The sequence below is a fragment of the Anguilla rostrata genome, chromosome 3 (genome assembly GCF_018555375.3).
Source record: "Anguilla rostrata isolate EN2019 chromosome 3, ASM1855537v3, whole genome shotgun sequence".
Classification (NCBI taxonomy): domain Eukaryota; kingdom Metazoa; phylum Chordata; class Actinopteri; order Anguilliformes; family Anguillidae; genus Anguilla; species Anguilla rostrata.
The window spans coordinates 11,687,745-11,710,009 of NC_057935.1; the positions used below are offsets into that span (position 1 = coordinate 11,687,745).

Below are 22,265 nucleotides of genomic sequence, written 5' to 3' on the forward strand. Positions count from 1 at the left end.
TGCTCATGATATCGTCATTATTGTGCGACTGTCCCGGAAGAGACGTGGCATAGCAGGGAAGTCAACAACAGCGGACTTCAGCACAATACGATACACATTTCAAAGTGTTCATCCACAAAACCTGTCCATAAGAAAGGCTTGGGGTCCGCTGTCAACGCCCTCAATTCAGGTAAATACGTGTTTTAACGTTCATGGTTAACGCAAGATGACGTTACATTTATGAGCTGGCAAACCATGTAACTCAAGAGCACCCTCCCCAGCCTGTCCATCTGACTTGCTCAAGTTAACTAATGTTAGCTGATACAGCTATGTTTGCCAGTCTGTTAGCTATTTCACTACTAAGCATATAACTAAGACTGTTGAGATTCTGTGCAACATTGCACATGAACGCTACATAATGTATTCAGAATGGTATTCGTAGCCTACACTGGTATGCGCTCGTTATCTCACCACCTATGACATATCTCACATAGAACGTTGCTATCTTGGATAGCTAGCTACCTAACTGTGTGACGTTTGAGTAGCCATGTCATCTCTTTCCTGTTATTCAGTAAGAAAAGTGATAATTCATTTGTCGCTCGAAGCCCGGCATGTAGTTACATACTTTAGAAATCCACGATATGGATGGAAGTGCATGTAGTAGTCTGGAGACACTGTCTGAAGTAGGCTTAGTTGAAATGAACCAATGACAGGTGCCTTAACTTTTCCTGCTTTGATTATGGAGTTGTTTACATACAATGTCTTGTAATATCAGTGTCTAAGTCATGTGTCTCAAACTTTAACAGTTCCTTTAAGATGTGTTCAATCATATTGGCATAGATGAGTGCGCTTTTGTTTCTTCTAATCTGTGTCCCACAGTAGTCATTCTGTATGAGTGGTAATGTTTCTCATAGGTTGTGTGTGTTCTTCTGCTCCCAGATCAGACCATGGGTCTGTGCAAATGCCCAAAGAGAAAAGTGACCAACCTCTTCTGCTTTGAACACCGAGTCAATGTGTGTGAACACTGCCTGGTCTCCAACCACAACAAGGTATGTGCAGAATATGGGTTGGGAATAAGTTATGTGGCTCAAAAGTTAGATCTTTAGTAAGTACAATAAAAAGGTCTTGTCCTGAACCTTGTGTATTATGTATTTGCAATAAGCCACTCGCATCAGTCGCTGGGTCATTGTGTAAGCAAGTTAATAATGCAATAGTATAATGGTTAGATTTCTTTGTCTTGGTATTATCCTTCACCAATCAAATGCCTTTTGAAACTGCAAACATATCTGGGTTCAATAAATGAAAAGTATGGAGTGCATAATGTTTAAGTTAACTTTCCATGCCATGTGCAGGACATTTACATTTATCTAGAGCCATATGCGTAAATGCACTACTGTAGATACAGAAACTGTCCTCAACGGTGAACTGAATTTGGTTAAAGTTGATATTTTGTTTTATTTTCACTTAGGCCTAGGCAAAGCGCTTTTGAGCGAATTTGAGAATACATGGTAACTGAATATGGACATGGCTGAGCCTTTGGTCCGAGTCATTTATAAATGTGTATGTGAACTTTGTAATAGAGGCTTTATTTGTGCATGTGATAACCATAACATTCAGAGTGCCTATTTTGAGTTATCATGGATGGAGAAGACTCCAAAGACAGTGCTCAGTTTTATCCAATGCTCATCTCCTTCTCTTTCCTGCTCACAGTGCATTGTGCAGTCTTATCTTCAGTGGCTCCAGGACAGTGATTACAACCCTAACTGTCAGCTCTGCAGCACCCCACTGGCTGCCCAGGATACTGTCAGACTGGTGTGTTACGGTGAGGATGATTGCTCTGCCATTTTGAACCCACACATGCTTTGCAGTAAAATGACTGGAATAGTCACACTTGTGCAAAGATGAAAGCTGAAATTTTGGATCAAATTCAAATGTAAATATTAACCTTTGTCACAGTTCAGGGTGGCGTTACCCTTTGTGTTGCTTACACAATTAATTTATGTAGTCTAACTGTAAACAGACAATCCCTTGAGATCCTGTTGTTAAATTCCTCAGAAGAGTGAGCCTTATTCGATAAATGCCCTAGATATTTAGGTCCCAAAACAGTGGAATTTTTATGGGGAGTTAATGATGTACAATGATCCATTATCAAAGAAAATTTCAATGAGTGAAAAACGTATCTGTGTGTACAAAGCACTGCGTTCCTGTAAAAAAAAATTTATTCAAAATATTTAACTTGCCTCTCTTTCCTTTTCTCCTTCACACGAAAGATGTGTTCCACTGGTCGTGTTTGAACGAGCTGGCGACCCGCCTGCCCTTGCACACCGCCCCTGCTGGCTACCAGTGCCCCTCCTGCCAGGGCCCCGTGTTTCCCCCCTCCAACCTCGCCAGCCCCGTAGCCGATGTGCTCAGGGAGCGCCTCTCGTCTGTCAACTGGGCCCGAGCAGGACTGGGCATGCCGCTGGTGAGCAGCGTCCCCGAAACGGACCGCGCACAGACCCCAGAACCCAGTGTACAGACCCCAGAACCCAGTGCACAGACCCCAGAACCCAGTGCACAGACCCCAGAACCCACTGCACAGACCGCAGAACCCACGCACAGACCACAGAACACAGTGCGCTGTGGTTAGGGCCTGGTCAGAATTTCAAGCCGGCGACCATCTTGAGTTGTCGGCGTGAAATTTAGCGCTTCCCTGTAGGCACTCTGGGCTCATCGATCATTTGGCAGTCCGTACGCACACACGCACCGCTTATTATAGAATTAGTGTCTAATTATGTGGTTTTCATCTGCACAAATCAATAAAAAACTGACACCGTTATGGATAAGTGCAGAGGAAGTGAAACATGGGCACACAATCAACATCAAGACCAGTGAGAGAGTTAAACTGCTGGTACGATGCATCTGAATAATTTCATTTATTTCGTACATTTTGTCATTTAATTTTAGACAACAGGCTGAATATTAAAATAAACTAGCACTCAAGAAATGGACATGTAAGGGCAAAACATGTGAGAGGAACAAACTGAGAAAGTTGGTAGGATTTAAATTATGATTTTAAATATGTTACTTGTATTCATATTGACTCAGTCCACACTTGATAAAATTTTCTGGGATAAATTCATGCATAATCAGGTGATAAATTAAATAGTGTGTTGTGACTTTTTAGGATGTACTGGTGATATTGTGAGCTTTCATTGAGTAAAAATAGGGTTCTGTTAATTTTCTGTAACAAAAACTAGCATACATAGGAGGATTTGGGGGCAGGGAGGGGTTTCGGAACTCTCTCTATAGCCCAAAGTAGCTCTGGCCATTGCACCAAAAAAATCTTACATTTATCCTTTAAATTTTCATTGAAAAGTTGTGGAAAAATTGAATTCTGATTTGAGTGGAAATGTTGATATACCCAAATTAATTTGGCAACTATTTTTCCCAACATGATCTGTGACATCATTTCAACCTTAAGATTGAGGAAACAATCGAGGAACAAGAAAACGCATCGCAAGATGTCACTGACTACAACAACTGGTCCTCGTTTGACAGTAAGCATAACCATTGTGAATTTTTTGTGGATATTGCATCCATTTATACAGACATTGTAGGTTATATCCTTTTTCTGTTATAGCCTTATGGGTACTGTGTCACCATAAAAGGCCAGTAGAACCGCGCTGATGAGGTATAATCGGGTTATGTATACATATATACATGGCCCAAACTAAAACATATTTCATACAGCACAAAAGCCTTTCAGCCTTAATTTTCTCTCCGTTAATGTCAATGTAAATGTTACAAGTTGAGTGCTGTGTAACTTCGTATGAAAGTAGTACAATTTTATTGTCTTGTAGCATTCACAAAACACATAAGATCTCTCTCTCTCTCAAATTCCATCATTCTATCCATCCTGCCTCTAGCTCCTCCACTGCAGGCAGTGGATGCTCATCCCATCCAGTCCTACAATCCTGACCCAGGACCCCCTCCAGCACCCACTGAGCTGGATTTTGGAGTTACCCATGACAACGGCGGTCTAGTGGCACAGACTCACCCTGTGGTCAGTGTGAGCATTCCCACGGCCAACGATTCCATCACCATTCACACAGGTATTACCGACCACTGATCAGTTTAAGAACGGGTCCCACTTTAAGTGAAAACTTATTGTAACGGGCAAACAAAAATGTCCTGTTGGTTTGTCTTGTGGCTGGTCCTGCTTGAATACTGGCTTCTGGTGAAAAGATGTGACTCACGATGTGGCAATGAACCCTGTCCGTGTCGACTTGGGCCAGCAACCTCACAGAGCAGCAAATAATCACCCATTAGGAAGGATTATCCTTGTTTCATTGCCTAGTTTCCTCTCTTAAATAGTAGTCTTTTGTCTGTTTCTGCCAACTGCAACTACTTGCCCAAATTTATGGAGGTCGTTGCAACAAGGCTTAGGGCATGCTGTATGATCAATGCGTGTGTGCCCACAAATGCTTGCCGGGTGATGTAATCACAGTGTGCCTACAGGAAGAGGATTGTAGCTCTGTATTTCACTACCATATGTGGTCAGCTTGTTCAGTTAATCCATATCCACTAGATGGCAGATGAAGAAAACTTAAAAAGCCATCCGTCCAAAGAAACATGAAATCTCAATTTATTTCGTTATTTCGCCAATTTGTTAAACTGTTTATTCAATACTGTATAAAAAAGGTTTTAATATTTATTTGAACTGCTTCTTCATTAATTTATCATGCAATTTAAGCACTCAATAAATGTTGTAGGTTTATTTTTTCAATAAAATAAATTGTGGAAGCACCCTAAATATAACAAAATGGTTGTGGTTAAAAAGTTAATTTGACAACTTGATAATTACCTCTTTGGATGTTGGCTAGCTTAAAAAATTTATTTGCACATCTCTAGCTATCCATAGGCATATATAACTTCTACCCGCAATTTTTGTTGCTTAAAGTAAGGTTTCCACTATGACACATTGCAGTAGTTTTAACTACTGCCATCCAATGCAATGGATGATAACTGCTGCTTGTTTTTGTGTAGTTACAAAGTGTGAATGTACCATTTCCAAAGCACGTTGAACCCACACAAGCATGGAAATACCAAACGTTTGCATAAGCTTTGACTGTTGTATTGGTCATGAAAATGAGACAAAAAAGGCAATCGACAATAAACGCTGGTGAAAATGACCTGCTACCTTTTTAGTACAGTCCGATTCATTTACAAAAGTAGTGTTGAATTTTGCATTACAAATACGCTGTGGTAAGAACCCTGCTGGCCCTGAAGAGGTGAAAAGTGGGGATTCAGTTTTGCCCTGTTGTAAGGACTTTGGGAATGTGGTTATTGTACTTTCTGTGTGCTTAGTGCCTGGTCATGTGTTTCTCATCATTCACCCTCCTGTGAGACAGCCGACTGTATTTACCCTCCTGCACCCAACCCCCCCACTCTCACCCTCAGGCACTCAACCCCCCCACTCTCCCCCTCCTGCACCGAACCCTTCCAATCTCACCCTCCTGCACCGAACCCTTCCAATCTCACCCTCCTGCACCAAACCCTTCCACTCTCACCCTCCTGCACTGACCCCAACACTCTCACCCTCCCCCCCACTCTCCCCCACCTGCACCCATCCCCACCCCCCCACCCTCCGCAAACAGCTGTCTTTCGGCGTAAAAATCAATCATCTTGTGGCGTCAGCCTTTTGTCTGTTGTCATATGGCAGGCCCACCCGGGAATGCAGTTATCTGGGCAGATAGTCTGGCAGGACCAGGGGATAATTAGAACAACACTGTTCTATGGGGGCAGGGATCAGGAACACCAAACAGTTGTTTGGTACTTAAGGAGAGAACAAAGAGTCATTTGCAGTCTTGCCCGTGGCTCACAGGCATCTATATACTGTATGCCTGCCTGTCTTTTGAGTTTCATTATTGTAACAAATGAGCTGTTTTACTTTACCATTATTCAATTAAAAGAGCCAATGGGGTAGTACAGTTTTGTGGTACCAAATTAAACTTTTATAAAAATAAAAACCTGCTCTACTTCCTCAACAACAAAAAAAACAGCTTGAGTGCGTGCTGAATCCTCAGTTTAGTGAATATATATAAATGAAAAGGAAAACACTCTTGTTGTTCTAAAGATTTTATCTTGATTTATCTGTGCTAGTCAATTAATTTAGAAATCTTTTGAACAATGTGAGTGCTGTCCTTTTCATTTAGATAATAAAATGAGTAATTGAACTCACCACCCAGTTTGTTTTTGGTTTCTGTTTCTGGGTGGGTGTTGATCTCTCAAAATTAAACCAATCAATCTTTTGACCATTCAGGTATAGTGAATGAGCTGGGGGATGTTTTCTATGTACATCCATGTCTCTGAGCAGCTTAAATGTCTGACGAGAGGTGCCTTAAATAACTTAGAAGTATGTGGCTCATCAAGATGACTAAGCACTTAATGGGTCTTATTCACAAAACTTTTCTTAAATTATTCTTACTTCTGTCACTGATGTGTTCCTAAAAATGTTCTTACGAAAAACCAATATAGGATTCATGATTCATGTGCAGACCATTCCAGTTGTGAAATCACAGGAGTGTGGAATGGAGACTATCTGTATGCAGCATATTTCATATACAACTGCAAACAGACCAAGAGCTATATCCAGTATGGTATTCACTTCTTGCCCTGCTGCCCACCTTGACTAGTTGTACTAGCTGAATCAGATGAATCACATTGACTGTTTTTTAAATCACTAACTTAAGTGTGGATTTTTTTGTTACAAAAAAATGCAGATTAAAAAATTTGACTTGTACTGACAGTGTTCTTAGGCTGCAGCTCCTCAATCTAGTACATTTGATTAGCTGAACAACAATCCACTTGACAGTAATCCTTATACTGTTGACTTAACTCTTCCCCCCCCATCCCCCGCTTCTCTTCAGCCTCCTCTCCCAGGAAGGTCTACGACACCCGAGACTCGGGACACTCCTCCGTCACGCAGATCGACTTTGATGACGACAAGTACCGTCGCCGGCCAGCGCTCAGCTGGTTTGCACAGATACTCAAGTCAGTTTTCCCCCAGCTCTTCTTCCTTCTGCCTGTCTCCATATTGCCATTTCACTCTTGCCATATCCTAGCATTCTCTAACCTCATCTCCTGTTCTCACTCTGCGAGGTTTCTGCTCTGTGGCTCAGTCTTACCAGCACACAGACCAAGGCTACATATGCTTTTCCCGGTTTTTAAAACACTGAAGGTGTGACTTGAGAGAAGTGTTTATCTGTAATTTGTTACTTTAAAAATTCACCTGCAGAATTAACATTTCAATATGATACTTTTTCAACAAAAATTAGTTTTTAAATAATGCATTTTTATATCTGTAAAGCAGTTGTATTTGTTGTTGTTTTTATTAGTTGTATTTATTTCTAAAGTATGTTCATTTGTTTTTTCAACTCTGAGTGAGTTTAGATGTTGAATTTCCTTACATTTAATATCTACGCCCCTCTTCCACAGAAACCGATCGGGTTCAAAGCGGACAGCTCTGACACTGAAGCAGCGGGTTCTCCTTGTTCTCCTGCTGGGAATTCTGGGATTCTTCACCCTGATCATCATCATGGCAAAGCTGGGAAGAGGCTCAGCGGACTCCGACCCAAACCTGGACCCCCTGCTCAATCCGCACATCCGTGTGGGGAATTAAAAGTCTCCTCTGCGTATAACCCCAGGGCGGGTTACAGAGAAAACAAGCTGAAATACATAATAGAAACACAGGTTTATGATGCAAAGGTTATGTCTAGACTGGGACCAAGGGGAGCAGATATAACTCAACTCTTGGACATCAAGGGAGCACATATCCCTCTTTTGTTTTGCCCAACGAATCCCCTTTTCACCCTCTTTACAGCAGCACTAAGAAGCCAAAATTATATATTTTGTTAAGCGTTGTATTTACCACTCTGTTTCAATACACTTGCTTATTAGTACATCCAAATGACTGTCTATTACAGTCGCAGGCTGATTGCATGGGCTAATGCAGCCCCACTGCAAGCAGAACATGCTGTCCCCTGACTCTGTTTTTCAAATTCTTTTATGTTATACCCTTCAGGGGGAAAACCCTCATTACGAGTTCACATAGTCTGGCTGAATCCTTTGTTTCTGCATTCCAAATAATTTTAGCACTGGTCAGTGGGTGGATGGTTCATCCAGAAGTGGGGAGAGGACAGGTAGATCTGTTCGTGTGCTTAGTGTGCGGAATTTTGATTTTGTATATGTGTATAAAGGGTTGTGTGCTCACAGAACAAATTTTCTTCCTATAATTGACTCCTGGTTGTACACAGAGGTTGTTACATGCATAACAACCCCATTTACTGGATATCCACTGTTACTGTATAATAAATGGGTTGATCTCACTTAGGCATTACTGGAATTCAAAATGTTTTAATAATTCCGTAGAAAATACAGTGTAGAAAAAGTTTAAATAATGAATATATGCTTAGAACAGTTAAAAGCTGTGCAGAAGATTCAAGAAATGAATTGTCAATGAGAAAGTAAAAAGAATTATCATAATATATTGAAACACGGCAGGGTATATTTTATTATATATAAAACGTGTATATACATGCGTACAGACAGACGGACATGCCTATGAGCTCAGCTGTTTAATCAGTTTCAGTAACTATTTAAAATTGATTCTAATGACACTAATCAAACCTTTTGTTCAATTTGTTTGCTTTTTTTGTTTAATATTTGTGTTGTGAAATTGATTTCAGGTTGGACGGTGCAAGACGTCTTTGCAAATATCCTTGATCTTGACAAATATCCTTATAGTTAAGGATTTTAGATGAGTGATCAATAGAATGGTATTCCTAAGCAATTGGTCAATAATATGAGGTGGTTGTTGGTCCCTTTTACTGGCTGATATGAAAATGAATCAGTTAATGTATTGGTTATTTCCTAAAAAGAATTGCATTTCTTTTGTGTACATAATGGATTGCCAAGCTTATTTTCTCATATGTTCATTGTGAGATCTTTCCCCTATAAAGATACATTTTCCATTGTTTTATTTTGGAATTTCTTTTTTGCTGTCCTAGTTTTTTTATTTATTATTAACTCTCCAGCTGCCTTTACCGTTCAGTATTGACTATAGCAGCTGATGTCTTTTATAGTAAATCCCACCCCACCCAAAAATAAAGTCAGTTCAAAAACAGATGGGCTGGGTATTAAGAATCTCACGTTACTTTAGGCCCTATTCACTTTGGGATCGGCATAATTTGTTTCTGTGTTTTTTCCCGGATTCCAGCTCAGTGATTTTATTCTCTATATTGTCGTAATCTTCCACGTACAATCAAGTCAAGACAAGGCAGGTCTGCATTGCAGTATGTGACCGTATGCAGTCGTAGTGGTTCATAACTCGGATGAAACCTTGCATTTTAGTAGGCTGCCTAATGTGTGGCCTTACGTTTCATTTTCAGTAAAATAAGGTAATTATGGGGAAAACGTTTTAATTGCCCCATAATTGGATTCCCTCACCTCCCGTGCCAAAGAGGTCTGTTCAATCAAAGTAGGTATGAATTAATTCAACATTGGAAACCCAAAGGAGTGGTGGCTCGGACATAGCCTACAATGAATAGCCTATACAAATTATTTGCCCTTATACTTTTTTAGCTGAACAATTCACTTGAATTTTATTTGCATAGCGCTTTACAAACACACTGTCACAAAGACGCGTTGCGTGGAAATACCGAAAGAAATTTGGGCAAAAAGGTGGCCTGAACCCCAAAAAGTTAGCATTTGGGGAAGAAAAACACTCAAACGATGGCGAGAAAATAATGATCCAATAAACTAGTATCGATAATTATTTTTTACAAAAATTAAAAATAAAAAACAGCTAATTATATTGACATTGAATGGTTGCTGTGTACAGGACTTTTTCAGAATTCAGGAGCTGCATGCTTCGTTTCGTTGCCGTGTTCAAACACTTCTCGTTGTAACACGAATTGTAGCCATTGCTCGATAATTTCAATGACAACGATGTACGTTTTATACTTGTTTTTATTAAGAAATACTAAACTACTAGTCTTAAACCAATCGTGCCACAGTTTGCGTAAATTAGCTAGTTTATTGCCACTTCGACTACCTTGCTGTGCAAATCTGCACGTCGTCGAAGGTTATCACGTGACACGCAAATACACCGGAACCAGATGCTACGGAGTAATTGATGCTAGCACCACGTGCACATAACTACATACAGGTCGGTGTTCACTTGCACAAACATGTTTCATACTACTGTTGAGCCCTATGCGATATTTGGAGATGTTTACTATTAATTGGGGAACACTTAAAATTGACTAGATATAAGGTGCACTGTAGTAAGATCTGTCACGAAGAGGGTATAGTAACGGGCATACGCATTTTAATAAGAAAATTTTCATGACAGTTATTTAAGGTTGGCTTAGTTCATTTGCCTTATGGCAATCTGGTAAACATATTTGACCTTTAAAATACAACCTTATTAAATCATATTTATATTTTATAGCGATAATATGAAAACCACATTAGTCATAGTGAAGATGACATTGAATAATGCTATAGCTGCATGACCAACAAGCCAAAGTGCTTCGTCAGTCTCATGAAAGCGGGTCCATTTTAGGTAGGTGGTGCCTGTGATAGTCAACAAACATCATGCTCAAAATGGCTGATCGGTTTTTTTTTAACGGGTTGCTGCTAACGTTCACCTCCCTATATTTGACGCCAGCAGTTGTGGAAACAATTTATAATACTTATAACGTTACAAATGATATATTCTCATAATATGTAATTTTACAGATGATTGATCATTTAAATTTTGTAATTACCGATCTATATTAACTCACAATACAGAACTGCAATATGTACGCAAACGTCAGAATTTACTATTTGCTACTGCTAAACATATTAGATAATGTTAATGCTATGTATCGTATATATTTTGCTTTGACTAAACACCAACTGACTAATAGTTTAGAATGTCAAATGTAGGCGTGACACCAATGCTGACTCACACTTCAGCAATGCACCAACTCAAAAGGAGATCCGGGAAAGTTTGTCGGCCCAAACCAGTTTGGTCCGGTTTGACAAAGCCTTCCCACTTCTGGGAACATATCAATCCGCGAGACAGGAGACACACGTATACACACACACAGAATGTGACGTCACTTGTTATTTTTTGAAATTTTTCTAAATGGTCATCGAATGTTGTCGAAAAGCAGTTTGTCACCACATTAAGTTGCACGAGCTCAACATATCGTCAAATATGCGTACCTATTTTTAATATTCGCTATCATTAAATCAAAGTTCTAATTTATTTTTCTCACTAGAAAATTGGTTATTCCCTAATAGCCTCAAACGCGGGGTTTATGCGTTACATGGTGCCTGCCGTTGTTCTCGACGTTAAGACCTGGTTAAGAAAGTTTCTTGGTTGGTACTACTTTGAATCTAATTTACATTGTGGCTTTTTGGTTGGAAATATGTCATTCAGCTAGTACACACTTCCAGGGAATGGTTAGCTGGATAACTGCGCTGAGTAAAACCCGGCTGTTTTTACTTCAGTCCATCCAGATCTGGGAGGGATTCCGGGTTTAACTCTTTAATCCTGCTTCGTGAAAGAAGGCCCCAGTTTACATACAACATAACTAGACTGTAGCTAAGTGCAATATCAATAATACATGGAATGTAAATTCTTCTAGGGGCTTCTTTGGGCCTTCCTGGACTCACTCTGGTCTTATTTGGCTTTGACCAAACAACAGATCATTCTAAAATAGCGTCAGTATTATCAAAAAAGACAGAAAGCAACCCCCATCTGAACATTTAAAACGCTCACATAGGCTAATACGATATCCGAAACTATGAATCATTTGCATTAGTATAAGACATTTCTTGGCCTAGTTTCAGTATAAAAATGTTGAAACATGGAAATAATAAGCGATGACCTGTGGAAGACATATTTTGTGCACATTGTTTCTTTCAGCAGAAATAGGTAAACTTTATTTTCGTGACATTTCTTAAGGGACTACTTGTTTTTGCGGAAGCATGAAGGGCGGTGGATAGACAGCGTCACATCGCCTATAAATTCCTCTGAACAACTGCACTGCACCAGTTCTTGCGCTATGGTAGAGAATGACTGATGAATCGCCTGCAATGCTTTTCGTTAGTGTTTCTGCGTAACAATAGTCGGTTTATTTCTGAGTTATATTCTATATAGGTTCGCTGTTCTATTAGGTTTCTTTGTGAAAAATATTTATTTCGTTTCTTAGCTAAGACGAATTACTTCAGGTAGTGTAACTTTAGTGTTAACTGCGGTGTCAAAGTGAGTGTCATTAGCTGGCTAGGTTTTTTTTTTTGGTTCAAAAAGCAACTGAAACCTATGGTAAGACGTTTTTTTACCAATACTAAGCCAACTTAAATTTGAAAACGCAGTTGAGGACACCGCGTAACAAATTTACCCTAAGTGCGGTATGTATTTAGTCCGCTAACGCCGTTGATTCTAGCCAACGTAAGTTACTGTAAGAGATTACATCACGTTAGTTAAGATGAATTCTCTTTCATTTATTTTTGGTAATTTTTGGCGGAAAATGTACACTACGTTGTATTTTAGGTTTGGTATTACATAGCTATCAATTTAAATGCAGCTAAAATAACGTTAAATTGTAGTTACGCAGTTGAAGGAAGATGCTAGCCAATAGCATTAACAAAATGGCGCCGAGTAGCGACCTTTAAAAAGGGTGTGGCTTCTAGCCTCGAAAATTCCAGACCATAACCGATTTATCTTTATATAGCGTCAAAAGCTAACCTAGTCATTATACGTGTGTGAGGGAGGCAATTTCGTAGTTGGTTCAAATTCGTTTTAATGGCATCTATTTACTTGCCGTTTAATTCAATTATTGAATCTTGTCCGATGTTGTACAGCGTTACCGATCTGGTAAAATAATTGAGGAAATCTGAGTAGGAGGAGCCTTAAAGCAAGCTTGCCTACATTTATATCAGTGGTGTTGAAGGACGTCGGAATGCAATTTCAGAAGAGCTGCCACAATGTCACGTCTAATCCCGTTTCTTGAATTTGAATTTAAAATCCATTGAGATGAAGACCAGTCTGAAGATGTTTGTATACGGCTTGAAATAGCTTTATATATATTGAAGAGGCATTAAATGAAGTTTGAAAGTCTAATGAGCTTGAAGCATGTTACCAGTGAAAGTGATCTTGAGCTTTTAGAAGTGCCCAGCTGTGAAGACAAGTTGCCATGGTATTGGCGTAATTGTTGCCTCCAGTGGTTGCCATACGAAGTGCATCTAACAGAAGATTTAACTAGTGCTGGCTAAACAAAATTAGGGTGCTTTCAAAGGAAAATGAGAAGGGCTAGTGTTGACAACCTAGCTTGTGCCATTTTATTTCTTAAATAATGGGACTGGTATGCTACATAGTGGTGAAGAGAGAAGATTTTTTTTTAATTTAATTTTTTCGTTAAAAAAACAAACCAAAAAAAATTCCAGAGGCAGGACTGAGTTTGCGATCGTGTGGAAGGCTGGACTTTGTAGAGGTTGGTGACCCAGGGAAGGAGCGTAACGGGATCGGAGGGAAAGCGGGCAGGATCAGGAGGAGCAGCACCAGTGTAATCCAGAGGACAGCAGGCCAGAGCGCAGCGGGTAGCGTCAGCAAAGAGGAGGCGTCTGCGTGCGGTGTCCCATGGTAGTCCCCAAGCGAGCAAGCAGGTTCCTGGCAGTGGCACAGAGGGGGGAGTCAGAGGGCAAGCAGCACAGCTGAGACCCCGTCACCTAGCTACATGATCACAGAAGTGTTGGGTTTGTATATTGGGTTGAGGTATTGCTGTAACGTTCAGCATAAAATCTAGTCCTTAAAAAAACCAAAACCTAGTTTTTCGGAACACCTGCTCGCGTAGTCTTTTGTTTCTTCTTTTTACAGGCAAGGTGCGTTAAATAAGTGTCTGGTTCCGTCACCACCATGTGCCCGTTGTCATTCGCCAAGTGTGGTCTCCGTGTGCCGTGATGAGTCCGTTGGTAGTTCCCCCGGGGCTAAATGTCGTCTCCCCTGCGCTGGTTATGGACTCCTCTTCCCTGCACTGGTTGCGTCCCAGAGGGAGGATCTTCTTGTCGGACATCTCATCCCCCTGTGTTCAGATGTAGTCTTCGGGCCGGAGAGCATCCTATTGTCCCCATAGGTCCCTTCCTGTGCAGTGGTCAGCACTGGAGATTGTCGGATCTGCAGCCATCCCCCCTGTACCACATCACCTACTTTGGCAACAGAGCAGTCAAGTGAGCTGGTAAAAGCAAGTAGTACATTGTGCATGAGGTAGAATATTTGAGAGGGGGTAACTATTTATGAATTTGGAGTGGACTTAAAACTTGTACATACTGAGAAATGACAAGGAGCAACTGTTCCTTGCTTAGTCTATCTTGAATGAGGAGATGCCTTATACATGATGCCTCATGTATTAGTTTGGACATTATGTGGAATAGGGGGAGGGAAAATGGGGGTCTTGAGTTCTTCTTTCCACAGGTTCCTCAGTTTTAGGCGACTACCAAAGATAACACTGATGGAGGAGTACCTCTGGCTTGTTTGGCACCTCAGCACTTTAACGTCCTTCTATAGTGTGGGTCCTGTGCAATCAGGTTGAGTCCATCTGCATAAAATGGCTGTTCAGGATGGCAACAGGTGAAGTCTGCATTTAATGCATTGTGGGTTGACAAAAACGTCCACTTGAAGTAGAAGTGCCTTCTGACTGGCATCCATGCCATTTTGAAAATCCCCGCATACTCTGTAATGTTTAGTCGTATTTCGTGTTGTGGTGCGTCAAATGTCGTGTCCTGGGGGGAGGGGGAGGGTGGGGAGGCTAACCTGAATCTTTTCCTAGACTCTTTCAGCTCCTCACGTAAAGCAGTTTAAAAATAAGCTGAGTGGAAGGGTATGAATAGGAATGACTGGGAAGAAACCACCCAAGGGTCCCACGTCATCTGGCAGTCATCCGTATGCGCTCTTGTTCAAGTGAAAAGGTGTGACGTAATGACACTCAATCATCCAGAAGTCTGGTACTTGAAGCAATTAGGATATCCAGATGCTCAACATGGTTGTCCACAACAAAAAGCGGTAAAAGTTGAAAATCGGAAAGATACTGGGATTTGGGCAAAGTGGGTGGTGGGGCTGGGAGTTACTTACTTGTGAAAGACTCTTCCAGATGTTAAAAATAATCCGCCCCCCCCAAGAAAAGCCACCGCCGATCCAGTATTAAATCTACCAGCCTTCCGTGGAGAACAGCTGGGAGCATAAGTGTTTTTCCGTTCACATTCGTACGGCAAGTAAACGAGCATTGTCTGAAATGTATTGTTTTAGAGTTGCGTATTTTGGTAGTCTGCATTTTGTGGACCTCAGTTTTGAAATGGATTGTTATATTTTAAAAACCATTTGAAATCTTGTGAACCAGTAGTTTCTGGATGGGGTCAATCTGGGGGTGGTGGGAGGTCTGTTTCCCTCTTTGCCTTTTGCAGTTTTCCTTGTGGCCGGTGATTAATTTTCAGGACCAACCGGATCGGTCAGCTCCTAGTTTGCTGTATGTAAAGGTTAACTTTCGCTAATGTAACTCCCTCCAATTTTGAGATTCAAGACTTCAAAAGGTATTATCTTTGAATAATTACACCTAATATGCATGGATATTGTACTGTACATTTAAAGGGAATGTTTCCCTCAATTTCCGTTCACCTGTAAAGTTGTAAATGTTGCTGTTGCGTTGGAGAATTCTCCCCGTAATGTAAAATTAAAAGCACATTGAACATAAAAATAAATACATAGCCTGTTGTGAGTGGTTTTGGTATGCATTTGTCTTTTTGGGATTTGGGGGGGGTCGTTCTTCTGCTTAACTTTTTCAGGTACGCTTTTAAATCGTGGAGCTTTGTAGAGCACTGTGTCCGGGGCTTGGTAGCAGCTCTTTGAAGGTGGAATTGGAGGCAGATAAGTCACTTGCCATGTAGATGCCATTTAAAGTCATAGGAGAAAGAATCATGTTTGAAAAGATGATGGAAACGAGATGTGTGAAGAATGATGGGCCTTAATGGCACCCAGAATGCAAGGAACCCCAATGATAAGCTTTACAGTGGAGAACATGCTGGTGTGTGTGGACATTGTGCAATTTCTCTCCCTTCAAAACAAAGTCTTTAGAGTCTTGAAACGGACAAGCCAATGGGAGGACTCAACATGGAAAATCCTAAAGTCAAGTTAAGTTTATAAAAATAAAAAAAAAAAAACTAAAATGTATTTTAAATCTCAATCTTGAGGTAATCTTGAGTAGAAATTGTGTAACTTAAGTGGGGTTGGGGATATTCATTTGTATTGGAGGGCGGGAGGGGCGGATTCTGTTTGCTCTCAATCTTCCAGAATCTTGCAACTTGGAAGAAGGCCAACTGCCAGGAAAGTGTGACCACAGGGATCGGCAGCCCTTTCAACTTCAGTATCTTGTCAGGCAGGACGGTTTTAACCATTTCCCCCAAAAAAATGCTTGATCAGTGCAAGTTGGCAGTCTTTGCTTTAATGTTGACTTGGCTACCAGCACTTGTGCAAATGTGTAGGTGCAGTTTAGTTGAGTTGTCTGCTGTGCAAATGTGCAGTTTTAGTGAAGTTTGCAGTCGTGCAACTGCGACGCTAAAATCTGATGGGTAGCCGAGGGAAGCCGTGCAACTGTGCAGTTTCAACTAAATTGTGTTCGCATTGCAACTGTGATGCTGGTTAATATTGAGGCTTGCAGTAGGGATGTTGGTTATTGTGAGGGGGGTGGGGTTTGTGTATTCTAGAATTTCTTTCTTCGCAGAGTCGTAATTTGCGTCCACACAGACAGCAGCTACAGATTGCAAGTCCACAAGAAGTTTCCTCGTCTGAAGTTGCTAGTAAGAATCGATTGCTAAAGTGGTGGTCCCATTGATCGCAAGCTGGAAGGCCTATAAAGGTCCATTTCATTTTGAAACAATGTTTTCCTGTTGTGACATCTTGAGGTGAGCTGTTCAGCTTTTCTTAACATCCATCAATGAGGGAAATTCATTTCCACATGCAACGCGCTTAATTAGCATTTGCATTCTCACTTGCTTCACTATTGTGTCGCTTTGCATCTAATTTAACACATCTAACATGTTTCTGATACACCACATGAAACATAGTTTTCGTTGAAAATGTATGCGTTGGGGGAGAATGTGGGGAAGTTGTTTGTCTTTCAGATTGTTTCGGCTGTTGCCCACTTTGGTCACCCCTGCATCTATGTGCAAAGCTGTCTGGGAGCTAATGGCAAGTGAATGTCCCCTTGATGAATGAAGACGTTTCCTCTCACTCCTGTGTGCTTGAGCTTGAACCTACGAGGAGGATCTTTTTCTGTGTGTTGTGTTTTCCGTTCTTTGGTTTCCCAAACAGGAATTTACCATGTATCAAATTGTCATGAATGCAAGATTGGCTGGAATATGGCTTCCAGGATGCGCTAACAGCGTGATGAATCGGTGGGAGATCTTTCAATTTGATTTCAGCTAAAAGCCACAAGCTTGTCTTGCTGCTAATTAAGCTCTTTCTGCAGTTGCTTTGGGCTAAGTTAAGTAACCTCTGTTTCCTTAATTTGTCCACAACTTTGTTAGGAGCTTTCTGTGATCTAAGCATGCACCTGAAATTTACATGCATTAATCTGTAGACCTGCAGTGACTAAACTTCATAAATTAAATTGGCAAATGCCAATGTAAACGTTTTTCTGAAAGTACTGTAGCGGGAGTAGATCTGCGATTGGTTGGGGTGGGGGGGTGGGGTTGTTTGGGACAACATTTTCTTATTTCTTTGCAGAAACTCTTTAAAATGAATCGGCATGATTGACTCCCGGAAACGTCAACCTAGCGTGCATCTTGATTCCTGCTGGAAGGGGATGGCCGTTGTCTTCCGTTTCTTGATCATTTTTACAGGTTAAAGGCAAACCGTCCAACTGCGTCAAAGTATTTCCTTCGTATAGATGGGAGACAACCGTGGGGAATGCAGATTGGGTCTCTGGGGGTTTTTTCCCCCCCCTCATTTGCATTTCAGATACTTAACTTCATGCCCTGTAAGGCTTCCTTTTGACACCTACCGTAAATTGGAGGACATGGTCAAGGATGGTGGCTGTAAGTGTGTATTGAAAAATTGTACTTTGTAATCTTTGGAAATAATTTGGAAAAACTGGTATATCCAGCTTGGTTTTTGGTTGTAATTGTGCAAGATTTACAAGTGTGTTGCTAGTGCTTTGGGATAACTTGTTACTGGAAATGGGTTTTTTGTTTTTTCCCCCTAATTGGGGGGGTGGGGGGGTTGTCAATTCTTCATATGGTTTATCTTCCAGCGCCTTTTTTTGAAGATTCTGTGATTCAAAGCAAGCCTAGTTTGACACCTGCGTGGACTGAAATTGCAATAGTAACAATCTCATTCTTTCTGAATTCTCTGCGCCATGCAGTCTGCTGGTGGCTTACTTCTGATTGTTGAAATTCTCATTTTGTGTAACCTAGGATTTTGAGTGAAATAAGCGCAAGGTAGCATTTCTACTGGTATATTGGGAGATTTCCTGGGGGTTTGGGGTGGGAAATGGCAACCCGTTTGTCCTCTAGTTGCAGGGTCCGCGTGAGGGAAGAACCGACCGTAGAGCGGAGCAAATTTCAGAAACCGTGGTATGAAAGGGTTTTTCTTTTCCTGGGGGAACAAGCCCCTTTGGTCTTGTTCCTCCAGGTTTTGCTTTTTCTCCTTACTAATTTAGAAAAAAAAGCAAAAGACTCCGGTGGTGGCACTCCTGGTTTCCAGGACGGGGTTCAATTCCCTGCGGTGTCTTTGCTTTCAAAATGTAGATGGGAGGCTTGGACTATAGCTTGTACTAGTTAAACATGATTAAATATTGACATGAGATTGTGTTGAGCAGGCATGCTAGGATTGACTTGATTGTAGAAGTGTTTCATATATAAAATGTTGATTTCATTTTTTTTTTTTTTAATTGCAGACTTCATTTCTTTACTTCTCAGATGTTAAATTTTATAGATTAATTTCAGCTGTAGGTCTCAGTCTTACAGTGGACAATCTGGTCATTGAGCCTGAACCGTTGGGAAATGGAAATGAGCGGTTTTATGAATTTACAAGGTAAAGGGAAAATAGTAATCATTCGGTCCCATTTTAATAAGCAATAAATTGTAATTCGAGCACCTGAATTTACCCCTGGTTATGTACTTTAATGTACAGACATTGTACGGTGTTGAACATTTTATCACTACGTTTCCCACCATTTTTTAAAATCATATACATTATACATTTCATAATCAAAGCGTTTCATCAATAGTGTTACAGTGATGTCTTTTTTTAGGTCAACCGGGACGTTTCTTCCACAATGGGTTCCCTCCGCAGATTTCCCCTTGCTACAAGGTTCATTTTAAACATGATGCTCGGTGTGTATTACTTTTAGTGATTGCCATTTGGGATCTCCTTCACCAGTGCAAAATATTTCACCTCCTGAGGTTGTCTGCCAGATTGACAATACCTTTTGTATATAGGACAATTCAAGTCTAGCAGAATAAACCTTTTCTCAGATGCCTGAAATAAGGTCTAAGATGTGTTTTGTGTGGGGCGGGAACAATATTAGTTACTCTGGTATTGCTACTGAAAGAAACCTGGCATGTACAAATACAAACATAAGTGAGTGGTGAACAAATGTACATAAAAGAAACTGGATGAGACAAAGGACTTTACGAACAAAGAAACAAAGGACATGAGACCAGAAAAGGAGGACAATAATCCACCCTCCCACAGCGATGCTCCTGCGCTTTGCCCAGGCTAACGACCGAGATAACTTGGTGTCCTGACCACTCAAAGCGCTGCAAAGAAGATGGCCGCCCATCTAATCTACTTCCTCCAACCAGTACTTTAATAAAGCATCACAATCAATCTGGTCTGCACTGCAATACTCATTAAATAAACTACTGATTAAATAGACCAAACTCAGTTGTGTTTTTATGCTGCAATGGATCAATGGAAGGCTAGCACCCCAGCTGGATATTAAATGTGTGTGAACTGACAAATTTATTTTAAGATCTGATCCACTGGTTTTATTTTTACAGTTTTCAACAAAACCACGGACTATAATTTTGGTTTCTGAGTAAGATTTTGACATGTAGTCCAATTTACAAATAATTAGTATTTTTTGAGCTTGAATCTGCACTTCTTTTCAATAGCTGAAATTGAGTCTTGTGAGCTGGTGGTCATGTTAAGCCAGCACACTTTCTCTGTGGCAAAAATCCTGACAGCCATGGTAAATATATGAGCTGGTTGATTGAATCATGGCCTATTTCTGTCCTGCTAGAGCCGTCCCAGTCAACTAAGTGCTGTTATTGTGAAGGGGAAAGGTCTAGGAGCAGTGAAGCTGTAGGCCACTCAAGCTCACAGAACGGGCCTGCTGAATGCTGAAGCGGATGTCCTCGGTTGCAACACTCACTACCGAGTTCCAGACTGCCTCTGGAAGCAACGTCAGCACAAGAACTGTTTGCTTCATGAAATGGGGTTTCGTGGCCAAGCGGGAAAAAATACATCGGCCTCAAGTGGTAGCAGAAATGTTCATTATGCTTCCCAGTAAGAATACTTGGACACAGTTGCGCTAGGTTTAAAAGTAAAACTTAATTTAGTTATAACTTTATAGTGTAGTTATGATGGTCACATAAGAAACAGGTTTAACATTTATTCTTATTTTACTCTTAACTCCTTAAATAATTATATTGTGTGTTTTCATAAGACTCTGTCTATCTATTCGGTGTGAGGCAGAAGGAAGCAGTTTGTGATCTGTACGGGAAGAGAATTCACCAGCACTCTTTCTTCTTAATGATGTTCCAAACAGTTGATTTTGGTAAACCTGTGTTTGGCCTATGTCTCTGATTGTTTTATATTACCCATCCTCATAATGGCTTCCTTGTCATTGGTTCTTGCACTGACAAATTCCAATTACAGACTCCAAAGCAATTGAAAACCTAGAATCAAGAGTAGATACTGAAGCTGGTCTTACACTTGCAGTAAAGAAGCAATTGAGCACACCTGACTAATGGGGATTGGTTGATTTATAAAAAGTTTGGTCATTTCTATATGGTGAAACCAAAATGTATTAAAACCCTTCAATATAAGCTGATAATCTGCAATTTAACCACATATGAATTGCCTGATTACAAATCTAAAATTTTGGCACACAGAGCCAAATAAAGAAAAAATATGGCTTTGTCCTAAATGTTATGGTGCTCAATATGTATGTAGGGTTGTTCATGATTCCTGTTAACATTTATATTAACAGGTTGTATATTATCCAGCAAGAATTCCTACCTTTGTCTACCTTTTCTTTCCTGTAGTGGCAAATTCTAGATCTGTATCTTGAAAAAAAGAAAAAACATCTGCAGAGGACTGATCACAAGAATGCCCTTCTATTGTAAAGCAAGATGTTTGAATTGCCTTACAACAGATCATTTTAAATTGTTTACAACATTTTAAATATGTTGTACAAATGTAAAATGTATTATGGGTCTGACTCAAGTAAATTGTTGAATACACCAGAAGATATGTGTACAAACCTTCAGCTAAGTAGCAAATAATTGGTGAAAGAATGACATTACAGGAAGATAACTGTCCAAAGCATGCATGCAAGTTTTAAGAAAATTTTAAACTTCTGCTATTTTCAGTGGAATTTGTCCATGCATTGTGTGATGTAATTAATTTCCCCGTGGAAATAAATAAAGCTTTTTTAATTGAATTGACCTGAAGTTCTGTGCATCAATGTGGGGGAAAGCAACTGACACAGCCAGTATGGGATTTAGATGGCGAGAAGGTAATCATGATTTGGGAATAACTTGTGGCTCCAAGGCACATGTATTGCATGTATATCTTTGTTTTTATATATGGCTAAAAATTACTTATATATCTTAAGCGATTTATGGTAAATGGACTGCATTTATATAGTGCTTTTATCCAAAGCGCTTTACAACTGATGCCTCTCATTCGCCAGAGCAGTTAGGGGTTAGGTGTCTTTCTCAAGGACACTTCGACACGCCCAGGACGGGGTTTGAACCGGCAACCCTCCGACTGCCAGACAATCACTCTTACCTCCTGAGCCATGTGTCTCATTTAACAATGCCAATAAATATTGACCATGTAAAAATGATAAAGCACTAGCCTATAAAGCAACTCATTTTTGAAACTAGAACTTGGAGAGCTTACATATTATGTTCATCCTTTCTCGACTCATCATGATGCTAAATGTCCACCCAGTTTGATGTAGCCC

At 40.4% G+C, this 22,265-nt stretch overlaps 1 protein-coding gene and 1 long non-coding RNA gene across 2 annotated transcripts; both read left to right on the top strand.

Moving 5' to 3' along the window:
- The first annotated feature begins 16 nt into the window (after positions 1-16).
- Positions 17-8,996, top strand: zfpl1 (zinc finger protein-like 1). The gene is made up of 8 exons (XM_064326151.1): positions 17-169; positions 919-1,028; positions 1,690-1,801; positions 2,250-2,443; positions 3,443-3,518; positions 3,888-4,073; positions 6,891-7,014; positions 7,459-8,996. The coding sequence occupies exons 2-8, from the start codon at positions 927-929 to the stop codon at positions 7,640-7,642; spliced, it is 978 nt and encodes a 325-aa protein (XP_064182221.1). The 5' UTR covers positions 17-169; positions 919-926; the 3' UTR covers positions 7,643-8,996.
- A 2,878-nt stretch (positions 8,997-11,874) lies between these two features.
- LOC135250150 (uncharacterized) lies at positions 11,875-21,737 on the top strand. The gene is made up of 2 exons (XR_010328865.1): positions 11,875-19,099; positions 19,320-21,737. It is a non-coding gene; the product is annotated as an uncharacterized LOC135250150 (long non-coding RNA).
- Positions 21,738-22,265: the final 528 nt, after the last annotated feature.

What these genes read in the sequence shown, in the direction of transcription:
- zfpl1 (XM_064326151.1), top strand. Translation starts at nt 927, where the DNA reads ATGGGTCTGTGCAAATGCCCAAAGAGAAAAGTGACCAACCTCTTCTGC. An exon ending in TGGTCTCCAACCACAACAAG is followed by an intron (nt 1,029 to 1,689) that starts GTATGTGCAGAA and finishes TCCTGCTCACAG; the next exon opens with TGCATTGTGCAGTCTTATCT. An exon ending in CAGGACTGGGCATGCCGCTG is followed by an intron (nt 2,444 to 3,442) that starts GTGAGCAGCGTC and finishes TTCAACCTTAAG; the next exon opens with ATTGAGGAAACAATCGAGGA.